At 36.1% G+C, this 12998-nt stretch overlaps 1 protein-coding gene across 6 annotated transcripts in view; it reads left to right on the top strand.

Moving 5' to 3' along the window:
• Window positions 1-12998, top strand: part of KIAA0586 — a 70398-nt gene that overhangs the window by 2306 nt on the left and 55094 nt on the right. For all 6 annotated transcript variants that reach the window (XR_013951376.1, XR_013951377.1, XR_013951378.1 and 3 more), the window contains exons 3-15: window positions 689-758; window positions 1669-1735; window positions 2395-2572; window positions 2970-3203; window positions 3742-3913; window positions 4456-4623; window positions 6102-6222; window positions 7067-7211; window positions 8317-8358; window positions 9243-9469; window positions 10454-10526; window positions 10852-11112; window positions 11493-11667. Coding sequence is in view for 3 of the 6 variants with exons in the window: in XM_080592351.1 (XP_080448477.1) it covers window positions 689-758; window positions 1669-1735; window positions 2395-2572; window positions 2970-3203; window positions 3742-3913; window positions 4456-4623; window positions 6102-6222; window positions 7067-7211; window positions 8317-8358; window positions 9243-9469; window positions 10454-10526; window positions 10852-11112; window positions 11493-11667 (1933 nt within the window). In the remaining 3 variants the exon portion in view is untranslated. The remainder of the gene's footprint in view (window positions 1-688; window positions 759-1668; window positions 1736-2394; window positions 2573-2969; window positions 3204-3741; window positions 3914-4455; window positions 4624-6101; window positions 6223-7066; window positions 7212-8316; window positions 8359-9242; window positions 9470-10453; window positions 10527-10851; window positions 11113-11492; window positions 11668-12998) is intronic.

Here is a 12998-nt window from a genome sequence, read left to right as displayed (position 1 = left end):
ACTTGTCTAGAGGGCTTCCATTCAGTAGGGAGCATGCCTGAGGATAAAATTAGTCTGCACTGTGAAAAGATTGCAGCAAGGTCCCTGCATGGCTCAGTAGACTTAGTAAGTTGAATAAAAGTTCTCAAAAGGATGGTGCAGTACTGTTTTACAATGCAACACCATCAAACACAGTTAAGTAAGAGATTTTCACCTTTCTAAGTTGGCTTTATGACTCCTCAGAGACTCTGATTAATGATGGTTTCCAGTTCAAGGAAATTCATCTCTGTCCCTTCAGTTCCACAGTCAGTGGCACGTGAGATTAGTTCTGTGAGCATGGCTAATCCCGAATTGTTTGAGATTAGGTACATCAGGTACAAAGCCTGAACATACGTAATTCTGCTACTACTACTTTAGCTATAAATGAGGAAAATACCTTTTTTTTTTTTTTAAAATCCGCACTCAGAATACATACTTTTAATTGTGTTTGTACTTTTTGTTCCTAAAATGTCATGTGAGTTCTTGACTACAAAGTCCACATGGCTCTATGGTAGAGGTAAGCCTTAACGTACCTTGTTCCATGACCAGGTGTTACTGTACTGTGGAATTGCTTATACTTACGTATTCAACAAATCCACCTGCTTGTAGAATTTTGGCTACTGTTACCACAGGCTTTGACGTGTGCTTTTCTGCTCTTCTTGCTTTGAAGGATTATCCTAAAGAAGCTGCCGTACAAGAAAATCGTTCAGTGCTACCAGAAGATAGCAGAAGCCCAAAAGGTGAGACAAGTTGCTGTACTGCGACAGCCCTTTTTTCATAAGAAGATTGATTAGAGGGAAAACAAGCTTTAATTTTATCTTGGATATTCTTCAGTATAGAAAACTTTGAGTGCAGATATTCAGAGGTGTCTTTGCTAAAAATGAAGGTAATTGTAATTTACATTTTTAAATGTTGCAACCACAAATGCATGTTTTCTGCAAGCAACCTACACTATAAAGAGTGTATTTTTAACTGTCTAGGAAGTCCCATTGTCGATGCCTTTCCCTTGGATAAGGGAAAGTTCCCTTTGGTTTCTTGGATATCTTTGTCTGGGTAGAGAAAAGGAACAGAAATCGTTACCTCTGTTTAAGGCCAAGAAGCAGTATTTTAGTTTCCTCTTCTATGACTTACAGAGGTAGCAGCTGGCTGGCTTATCAGCACGTGTTCTAGCTGGCTAATTAGCAGTAATGAAACAACGAACCCCTTGCACCTTGGGTTATTACCTCGGCTCAACAAACAGTAGATACAGGAGAGACTGCAAACTTTTTAGCATGATTAATAACTATTAAAATATTTTGTTGTTATTCATGATGACTGTGGGAAAATACTTGTTCACAGTTCTAAAATACTGTTTTAATTACACTTATTTCAAGTTGAAATTTGCAGGGTTTTACTGAATGGGTAGTCTGAGCTCAAGCTAACATTTATATGGCAATCTCTTTCACGTTTTACAAAGTTAAGGTAACGTCATTGTCTTTTCCAGAGCATACCAGAATGGGTTTTAGTGATAACGACATTTGATACCACGTAAAATTGTGTTATGTGAAGCTTACTGCCTACCTGTTATTTCAATAACACTTTGTGTCTACTTCTACACTAGGTGCTTTGTGTCAGTTAACCTAACAAAATGGTTTTTGTCCTTCCACACAGATGATGTTTTTATTTCTCAATATGCTACTGGCCAGAAGGAGGCTTTGAGAGCAGTATTAAAGCAAAAGTAAGTCTGTGTTGTTGTGCTGTTCTATTTTTGTTCATACAGTACATAACTTCCTCAGTTTCTGCCAAAATGTATAGCTGGTAAGGAAAGAGTATCTTTTTTTCCCTCTGTTAATATTTTTCTGTCTATAAAGGTGTTTTCAGTTTATTTTATCATTCAGAGGTCACTGAAATATCTTGTTTGTTTTGCGTATCTTTGTAATGTCTTTAAACTACTTAATGTTTTCATGATACAAGAGCCAGGCAAGATTTGTTCAAACAGAAAAGCCATCTAGTGCCAAACTCACATAGGATGTTTTTAAAGACCTATAAGAATATATGCTGTTTATCCGTAGGCTGGAAATCTTCAAAATCAAAAATGATTTAGGAAGACTACGTGAAATATAACCTGTAAACACATCCGTCATTGTGGTTGCAGTTGTCATATGGAAATGCTTTTTATACTAGAAACTGTAACATAACCGCAAGAAATTTCTTGTGTCATACTAAAATATCAGAATATTTCTTTTTCTTGGACATCAAGGAGAAAGAAATGAAGTAGAAATGCTTGTATATTTAGTGATTCCAGTGGTAAATGTAGGAAACCGTTTGCTTGGAGGGCATTTTGATGCTTTCTCATTGCTTTCAATGCTTTTTATAGGAACTTGTTTATTTTTACAGAACTCAGAATACTCCTGTATTTAAGGAGGTGAAGGTACAGCTCTTGGGAAATGCTTTCACTGAAAGAAAGGAAACTGTTACTCAAGACACCAGGCCAACTCACAGGGAAGCTGATTCTGCAACAACCATCGCAGCAGCAACTGCTGCTGCCATTGCTACCACAGCTCCACTTCTCAAAGTAAGTAGCTTGCGGTAATATTAATTCTTTGTCCTCTTTAAAATAATAGATCTTCTAAGGAAGCTTGAAGTGATTGGTGGTAGAACCAAAGGGAACTGAATGTCTTTGATGTTTTCTGTGCTAGTGATTTCAGACTTACCATTACAGCAGAGAGAGCTAACTTGGATTTGACTAAGTGAGATTTGGCTGCTTATGGACAGAGACCATTTAATTTATCCTTTAGAAGAATTTCATAGTATGGCTAATCCACCAGACATTATGGCCAGCTGGTATTTTTTTGTGTATGTCTTTTGGGAAGCAAATCCGTCCACGATGATGAGAAGAGTGTTTTGCTGTCTTCACGCTTGCACAATTTTTACAGTAAGTTTTATTTATTTATTTATTTATTTATCCTTAGGTTCAAAATGATTTGGAAGCAAAAGTTAACTCGGTTTCAGCATTACTTCATAAACTACAGGAGACCGACAGACAACTGCAGCGTGTTGCTGAACGGCAAACAAATACGAAGACTCAGTATGAGAATCCCCAGTGTCATGAAAGAGTTGCTGAGCTTGAAAAACAAATGAATACTTTAATGCAGCAACGGATTCAGCATTTGGAAAAGTTACAGGAGCAACAAATGAATATTCAGGTATCTGTGTAAAATGGCAGAAACTCTTGCTTATTTCTTTTGTATCTCAGTGTCAATATTATAACCATTTGTTTTTAAAATTTGATTTAGATTTTGATTTGATTTATTTCTGGTTCTGGAAAATCAATAAATCCACCTGTTCCAGATTGCTGTTGCCTCTCCCTGCGCCTCCCAACCCCAGTAATTCTTCTGTCTGCAAAAAGTTAATGCAAAAATTGTGGGAATGAGAACATTTTCCTAAGAAGTTGGTTAGACCTTTGCTAATTGAGGGAACTTTCATTTAGTAACTAGCTGGTCACACTAAAAATCTAAGGAAAATTAGTTTGTTTCTTTGGATGGTCTTGCATGCTTCTTGGAAAGGAAGAGTAACGTGCAAGCATGTTTGTGTTCTGAGACTGTTGTAAATGCTTTTTTTTTTCTCTTCTAAGTATCATGTCAAAATCTGATTAATATGATTACATGACAAGTGTTCCTGTTTAAAGTTTTATTGAGAAGCTAATGCGTGTATAAGAAATTCATTATAATTCTTCTCTTTTAGTCTCATCTCATTAGCTCTGCAGTCAACGTAGGTGGCTTACAGCAAATTCGCCTACCATCTTCCAGTCTCATGACAAAACAGCCTGAGAAGGCAGAACAGCAATTGCTTACTAACAATGATATGTCTTCATGTCAGAAGAATTTATTTTCTACCAGAGGTCCACCTGTCCCAGGTGAAGACAAATTCTTAAGATCTAAATTTCAGTGTTAGTTCTGCATTGATTTTGTTTCAGTTAGTATTGGATTACACACTGCAGTAGCAGTGAGTAGTAAACATTTCTTCTGTATAATTGGTTTTATGACATAATATACTGTATATCATAAAACACTTATTCTGAAAATGTTCCAGTTTAAATGAAAGTGAGAGTTTGGTACTTTCTAACTGTGTAGTCTGCACCAGTTTGATTTCATTTGTGAGGCCTAGATTTACACAAAATATTTTTACTGACAAACTGTGTGAAAGCTTGTATTGAGCTAGCTCATAGTATTAGTTGGTGTTTTTTTGTTGTTTTTTGCTTGTTTTGATCCTTTTATAGTAGTACTTGGAAATATGACATTTTCTTCCTGTTTACTTTTTTATCTAGTTCTGTAATATTTCACATTTCTGTGAAAATTTCTTAATGTTGGCATGCATTTTTTTCTCCAAATTTGTTTTCATATTAAGAGAATTCTTAACATATTTAAATAACTATATATATTTTTCCCCCCTCTGAAGCCTATTCAAGTCACTTCCAGAGTAGTGGAATTCATACACAAAAATCTCCTCTAAAGACACCAGTTCCTCGGAGTTATGTTCCGGAACCTGTATCAAAAAATGTGAAAATTTCAAGGAAAGAAAACCCTATAACAGAAAAGGAAAATGTTCCCAAATCCACACATGAAGGTATGGTGAGTAAGTTACTCCTGTCTTCCACTAGCATGAGCAGTATGATCTGGGATTTATTCTGTGTGTTCCTCCCTCTTCTGAGGTGTTGTGTTGCTAGTATGTAGATACTTACACTCAGAATATTGGAAAGTGCGTTTGGGAAAGGTTCATGTTGGAAATGTCAGCTACTCGTAACCACCTAAAGATTTAATGACAGTACCATGCTATCCTATCGCTTTAGACAGAATTTGTCACTGAAATATATTGTGACTTCAAAAGTTAAAGACAATAACTACTCGTTGTCAGGTTTAAAGAAGATGATACAAAATAATGTAAAATGGGAAAGCTACTCAATAACTTTGTTATCACTGGCTGAATTTACTTTTTTCACACAAATGTATCCACAGGGTCTCTGGGTTACAGCAATTAAAATAGTATGTGCAAAGCAAAATGAGTCATTTTCTTTTACTACTTGAGATCAATTTAGTGGTGTGAAACTTGGTTTTGAACATTTCATCAAAAAGTAAAGCACCTTTTTTAGTTGGTGTTTAGGAGAATTGCTTGAGGATCTAAGACAGAAGAAGACCTTTTAAAAGATCCAGGCATTGTACTTGTAGCATCACGGACAAAATGCCGGTTGGTGTCTTCATCAGATTTTTCTTAGATGTCTGCTTCTGTCTCTCTTTTTTTCAATGCTGTCACTTTGTTCTCTGGGCCAAGAATAAATGAAGCCACGTGAAGGAAGAAGAACAAATCTGTGACCCTATGGACAAAATGTTCCTCTGTGACTCAGTTAATTGCTTGTCATGGTTTCATTCATCTGTTTTTTGACGCTGCTAATAGAAAGCAATCACAGTAAGATAGATCAGTGTGAATGTTTTCATGTGACTTGTCATATCTAAAGTAAGCATTTATTAAAAAAAAAAAAAAAAGGCAACATTATTTTTACTGTCCTTGTTGGGTGTTACAGAATAATGCAGTATTTGGAAAGGAAAGAAGGCCACAAAGTTGATCAAAGGGCTGGAGCACCTCTCCTACCAAGGCTGAGGGAGTTGGGTTGTTCAATTTGCAGAAGAGAAGGGAAGACCTTAGAGTGTCCTTCCAGTAACTAAAGGGGACCTACAGGAAAGCTGGGGAGGGACTCTGTCAGGGAGTGGAGTGATAGGACAAGAGGTAATGGTTTTAAACTAAAAAAGGGGAGATTTAGGTTAGATATAAGGAAGAAGTTCTGTACTATGAAAGTGATGAGATGGTGGAACAGGCCGCCCCGAGAAGTTGTGACTGCCCCGTCCCTGGAAGTGCTCAAGGCCAGGTCGGTTGGAGCTTTGAACAACCTGATCTAGTGGAAGGTGTCTCTGCCCATGGTGGGGCTGGAATTAGGTGATATTTAAGGTCCTTTCCAATCCAAACTATTCTGCGATTCTATGAAAATAAAGTATTATATGTATTGAACAAACTTAACAGTACACGTAACTGTTTCTTCTGTTCTGCTGTAGGTGGAGGGAGACTTCTTGAGCATATTCTGAATCCTCAAGAAACTCTAGTGAGACAAAGGGATTCTTCTGAGAAGGCAACGTTAAACAATAATCAAACGAGCTGGCATTCCAGGATAGACAGGTAAATAAATGCAACAACCCTAAATTGAGGAACATTGTTTTTTGTTAATTTTAATGAGATTGATGGTGTAATTGAATCACTGGAGTGGTTCTTGAGTCTGATAAAGCTGTGCTTGAAGTAAAACACTGGAGCCCAACTATTTCTGTGGTGCTTTTGCATTTCTGTCGTACTGAGGGCAGATGTAGGCTAGTTGGTGGGTCAGGTTGTAACGCCGTTTTCAGAGGTGTGGGGGTATCACTCGGAGTGCTTTTCTGCCTTCTGAACATATTACTTCTATCCCAGTGGCTTGGGCAGTAGTGTCAGGAAGGCAGCTATGCAGGCACTGTGTTAAAATGGAATTCTCTTGTCAGTGAGACTCTAAGCTATGTACTTATTGGAGCTATATGAGAACATTTTGTTGGGAAGGAGCAGCATCAGTTTCTAAGGTTTAGAATAGGTCAAAGAAATTTTCTTAGCTATCTAGTCTGAAACACGTTTTTCCCCAGGCAAGAATTGGATATCATAATTTCAGTAATATAATGAAAAATGCCTAAAGATGTACTGTCTTATGATAGTATGAACAAAAGTATGTTTTTTTTTTCAGATGGACAGGTTTTCAAACTTAAAATGCTGCTCTGCTAGATCTGAATTTTAAATGTAGTTTCACTGTTCAAAATGCAAGCATACAGCTCAAGGTATTAAGCAATAAACAGAGATCTCAGTAACCTGTCTGTAACCTCAGATAAAAAGGCAAATTCTGTTTTGCATAAAGGTTTGGTAAGTGCATGCGCAGTGTCAGTCAGCTACTTTTCTGGGCCATGTGAGGAGCCATGAAACTTACAGTAACAAGTATTTCTTCCATCAGGCCTACTGCTTTGCATGTAGACTCATGCCCTGCTTTTGAAAGCCCCTTCCAAAATTGCAGTTCAATTGAGAAAACGGTGAAAAAAGCAGATGATTTACTTGAAGATCTTGGCCAGTTAAGAAAACAAATGCACAACATTGTACAGGTAAAGTACATAGTGTTAGAATGTCCCAGAGTTTGAATAAGGGGAATAAAAAAATGCTGAGAAAAACTTACAAGACTAACATTTGTTCACAATGGCATGAAATAGTGTGGGGTTTTTTTTGTTTGGATTTTTTTTTTTTTTTTTAATGTGGAAGGGATTTGAGCCTGGGTAATGGTGTTGCAATGGGTGTGCAATAGCCTAGACTGTAGAGAATCTTACTTCCATTCTACCATATATAAGACAGTGAAAAATAAAAAATATTTATTCATTTTATTGGAAGGTATTTGGATATTTTCAGTTCTTGTTTTCTGCTGGCTCTCTTCCGTGATGTTAGAGCTACAGAGCTGATGTAATAGTTCCATTAGGGAAAGCTCAATGCACTCGTGCACTTTAGCACTAGGGATGATTTAAGCTAATTCCTTTCTCATTTTGCCATTTCTTTGTAAAGTGTTGCTGTATATTCAGAAAACATAGCTTACTCTCATTGTATTGTACAGTATAGCTGATACATTTGATACCCCATTTCACAGATTTTCGTAATGTGTTAGTGGATGGCATTTTTAACTTTTCGTATTAGTAAGAGAGCATATGTCACGTGTCCCTTTTACATCACAAATATTTGCATACCACTATTGCTAAAAACTTACATTGAATAACACCCTGGGATGGACAACACAACAGGGTGAGACAGGAGAAGCAAAGGTGGGTAAGAAATTGCAGAAGTAAATGGTTTCAAATTTTTTCTTTATTGAAGAAGAAAAAGTCACTAGGAAGACAAAGATGACTTCAACAAATGTGGGGTTGAGTCGACTAGGTACTTAGCTAATGACTTCTTATCATTGCTTGAGTTCTGTAGAGTTAGAGAATAAATGCTTGGGATGAATGACCACTAGCTTACCATGAGCAAGTGGAAGGTCTGAGGTAACTGAGATCGGTGGAGATGGAACAGAAGGTGGTGCTCTAACCCAAAAGAAGTGTTTTGTGAGGTGTAGGTGTTCACAAGAAATTCATTGTGCCCATTGAAATTGATCGAATATCCACTCTAGATTTTACCTTGACAGCTCTGTCTTTTGTGTACATTTCAAGATCTCTTCTGTCTTTTTAGGAAGCAGATTTATGGAAATCAGACATGAATGATCTTATTAAGGTATACTTTGAATTTACTTTTTTTTAAGAGTATAGTACTGAAACTGTTTTGAATATGCTTGCAATAAGATAACACTATGGTAACTATTGCATATCTATTTTTTTTTTTGAAAAAAAAAGTTGCTTATATGTACAGATTACGTTACTCAAAGTAAGATGTAACTTGTTCATTGTCTTGTCTTATTCAGTCTTAATGAACTGTCTTGAGGGAATGATGCAGAAGTCAGAAAGTTTCCTCCTTGAACAGGCATGGTGTGGAATGCTAATTTAATTGCCATTTCATTCTCTGGGTCTAATTGGCAAGTCTACATCATTTTAATTTGAACGTGTATCTGTATTTCTTAGGTGAAATTCATAAGAGTACGTAAGTAAAAAGCTGATAGTTGCTTCATTGTTTCTTATGAAAATGAAAAGACAGCAAAAGGGAGAGGGGATCATGGTGAATGTTGAGATGTGGTGCTTTGCTGTTAAAACTCACATATTTTGCCTGGTGTTTCTTGGGACGGTGTTGCCAAATGAGTGCATGTATTTAGTGGACTTTGGTTTTTACTATGTTTTTAATTATACTTTACTGTTACATGGACAGAGTTGCATGTAGTACCTCCTGCATATACCCAAGTGCCATTTTTTCACATACTTACTAGCTTTACGTTGTTTCTCTAAGTTGGTACGTTATAGATTAGCATCTGAGTCCTTTTAGTTCTCATCCCTCTTGACTTTTAAGTGTATTTGCAATCTACTGAAAGTTCTTGAGTAATTGAAGCTGCTGATAGTACATGTGGACAGTCTCTCATCTGCTGGGACTTGAACAGAAATTCTGATCAGGGTGTAGCAAACTGAATTAAAAGATCTGATGAAAAGGTAGTGGTTCTGTTTCAATTTCAGTCAAAAAACCCTGCTATTGCATCAGATGTTCCTGAAGATCATCAGCTCATTAAACCATCCATCCTTCAAAATGTTAAAGCACCAAAATCTCTACTGAGGGAAGCTAAAAGGATTTTGAGAGGAGTTCAAAGCAGTAAAAAAGTTCTTGAAGAAAATTTGGAAGCCATTATTCGTGCAAAAGATGGGGATGCCATGTATACGTTTATTAATGCCTTGACAACGAACAGGTTAGACCCTATTATTCAGTGCTTTGTGTGTCTATTCATTCCACGTGCTCACCTTTCATTACCTCTCTTACAAATTTTTGAATTCCATATATTGAAGAACTAGTGCAGTTCCCTGGGGGAAAAAAAAAGTATTTATTGATTGACTCTTCTTAGAAGTCACGATGTGATACTTTTGAACTTGAAATGTTTTTTGAACCTTGTGATGTGAATTGAATTTTTTTGATAGGTACCTGTTACTTCTTTGGATGTTCTGTGCTCCAGAACTTGAAGCTGAATTCTCACACTAACAACTGGACAAACTGTTCAGCTATTGGTAGCAGGGACTAAAAAACTCACTTAGCTTTTTGTAGACAAATTTGCAGTAATAGGAAGACAAAAGAGTAACGTCATCATTCAGAGCTGAAGAGGCTCCGTAAGCCTGTAAATGTTAAAGAATTAGTCATCACGCAACAGATCTTTTGGTTTTTGAACTTTTGCTTGTCAACTGTTAGTCAATTGTGTTAAATACACGTACTTCAATCAATCATAGTTTTCCAACTGAAATATTGAGCAAGGTAACTCTTCATGTAAAGATCTTCCAGACGTGATATGTGCTATAATTATCTTTTAGAGGAAGTGATAATCTTTGTCATCTGCTTTTTATCTTTTGAGTAGGAATGTTTTTGTAGTCCTGTTTTACCAACTTCTGATCGAAATAGGAACTGACACGTGATGCCACTTGTTCAGAGGTCTTTGTAATAATGTTAGCACGTATCAACAGGACGGTTTTTGTAGGTGGCATTATGTAAGACCAGATTTAGGTTTAGGAAGTTCAGGTAAAGCATGCTCAGTGTCTTTTGGAGACTGTAGACATGCATAATCTTACTTTGTCTGTGTTCTGGTTTTTTGTTTCTGTCATGTTTCGTAGAAAAGGCTGCTACATTCCCAGGAATGGATCAATGCAATTTAAGAAGCATTGTCCTAAAATATTTCCTTCTATTTCAGAGATATATCGGAGGAGATTCGTATCAGAAAGACCGTGGATGAGTGGATTAAGGCAATCAGTGCAGAAATCCAGGTATGGCTGGGGAAAAAATGAGTTCAGGTTCCTTGCGTTATGCTTTTTCATCTCACATTGCTCTTTCATGTTGACAATTAAGCATGATTCATTCACAACTTAAAAACATGAGAAAACTGCTTATTATTACTAGCATGTAGTTTGCTATAACATAATATTTGCCTCTATTCTAAAACATTCATTGCTTAATGAAAATCACTTGGTCACAGTTGCTCGCTAACATAAAAAAACACTGGCCATTTCTTAGATCTTCAAAGTTATCCACAAACTCTTCTGATAGCCTTGAAGATAAAATCTCCTTTTGCTATGTTTGTTTTATCTTTAGGCTGAAATGGTAAGAAATGATATGGAGCAAGTGAAATATGATCAAAAGGTCCCATGGATCAGGAGAGCCCCGAACATGAAGGCTATGAAGACCAATAAAGAAAGTAAATCAAAACCTCAGAAAATTCAAGGATGCTCAACAAAGAAGCTTTTATCTGTAGCTAAGCCATTGCAGAAGCAAGCAGAAGATAAGATGAGCAAACAGAGTTTTAGAACTTACTTTTCTTCTGAAAGTTTGCAGGGGAAGGAAAAAAGGGCAGATGTGAGTTCCCAAGTAATTGTTTCCTTTTTGGTAATGACTGCTTTGCTTTAGATTGTAGGATTTGTGTGAAGAAAAGCGTTTGTGTGACTAGTAATTTTAAATGAAAATGATGGTCCTGTCCGGTGTTTTTTCTTGTCAGAATTGTCTTTGCATAACAATGTAGAATTCATTGTTATGTTACAAATTTGGACTATCCAGAACCTGCTATTGCATCTGGCTGTTCGTGTTCTGTATGCAGAAGTTTTAATGTGTACATGCAATGTCTTCTTGCAAAGCTTCTTACTTTTGTTTTAATCTGTAGGCTTTTTGTAACACTACTGTTTTCAAATTTTCATATATTAAGAACTGTAAACCTTTTTTTCTGTGTGTGTGTGTGATAGGGACCTGTTGGTGGAAGTGCACTGGTACAAAATGAAGAGTATCTCAGCCAAGTTTATGGAAAACCAGTTTACCAAGGCCATCGTAGCACACTTAAAAAAGCACCATATCTGAGATTCAACTCTCCCTCTCCCAAATCTAAAATTCAAAGACCTAAAGTGATAGAGTGTGTTAGAGGTAAGTAATTCCCAAATGTGAACAATGTGTTCCTTCCCTTTTTTTTCTATTAGGAATTCCTTGTATTCCTTGTGTTTACCTGCTCGTTCCTTGTGTTTCCCTGCTCTTCAATTTAATGCTTAAGCAATTGCAGGAGATACAAGATACTCCTTTCAAAACTGATAAGATACTCCTTTCAAAACTGAACAATAACAGCAGGTCTTCAGATTTGTTTGCCTTGTACCTCACTTATTTTGGATTGTCCAGTTCATACTTACACTACTGTTAAGTTTAGAAATATATTTATTATTGCACAAGTCTTAAACTGAATTTCTGAAAGGAATAGAAAGTAATTACAAGAGTGCCTGGAAGTTGAGTGTGTTGAAAGACTAACCCAGCTTTTGATAAAGGTTAGTGAGGGATGTGTATTCCTTGTGTAAGGTTTATCCAGTCATGTCATTTAATTGACTTAACTTATTCAGAGTTAAGAAAACTTCTGAGATTTGGAAGATTAAAGAAGCCTGATACTGCTTTTCCCACCTCTGATATGTGAATTGAGAAATGAAAATTGAAATTTATTGGAATGAAGATGACATCTATTAACCTGTAAAAATTGAAAGACGTTAATCGGAAGCATTGGTTCAGTTCACTAAATAGCAATAACTCTTTTGTTACTCAAGTCAGATTTAAATGCAGAGTATAACTTTTTTTTGTACTAACTTGTTATTTAATTGATGAAGGTTATTAGTTGATAATGAATTTTATTCATTAGTTATGTACAAAGTGTTAAGATCAGAAGATTCTAATTTTCAAACCTATTAGGAATGTTAAAAGAAATGAAATCGTATCTGGCACAGGTAAGTGTAGATAAACTTTATCTTGAGTTAGTAGAATTGAATGCGTACTCTGGTAAAATTCATCCATTCATTAAAAATAGTCTTTATTTCGGTTTTTAAAATTAATGTTTTTAAGAATACTAGTTTTCTTTATTGAAAGTTGTTTTACACAGTTAGGAGGTAAAAAAAAAACAAAACCTTGCAAGATACCAACAAAACAGTGAGGACTAGAAAATCAAAGCAAAGGAAGCAATAGTAGAGTAGAGTGAAGTAGGAAAACAAATTCAGTGTTTGCCTAGGTATTTATGTTGGAGGTATGGAAAAGTGTAGGATTGTATCTGAAGTGGATGTTCAGAATATGAGTTCCTATTTTTCTTTGTTTCAGAGGCCTTTTGCTCTGAATATTCTCACAGTTGATATCTTTATGGAATTTTCTCAGTATTTTTTGTTGAGTCTTTCACAAATCATTAACAGTTTGAAATTATACATCTTAGATTTGTCTGTTTTAATGGGATC

The sequence above is a fragment of the Anser brachyrhynchus genome, assembly GCF_964034855.1.
Source record: "Anser brachyrhynchus genome assembly, chromosome: 5".
NCBI lineage: Eukaryota > Metazoa > Chordata > Aves > Anseriformes > Anatidae > Anser > Anser brachyrhynchus.
This window is presented reverse-complemented; position numbering and strand designations above follow the sequence as displayed.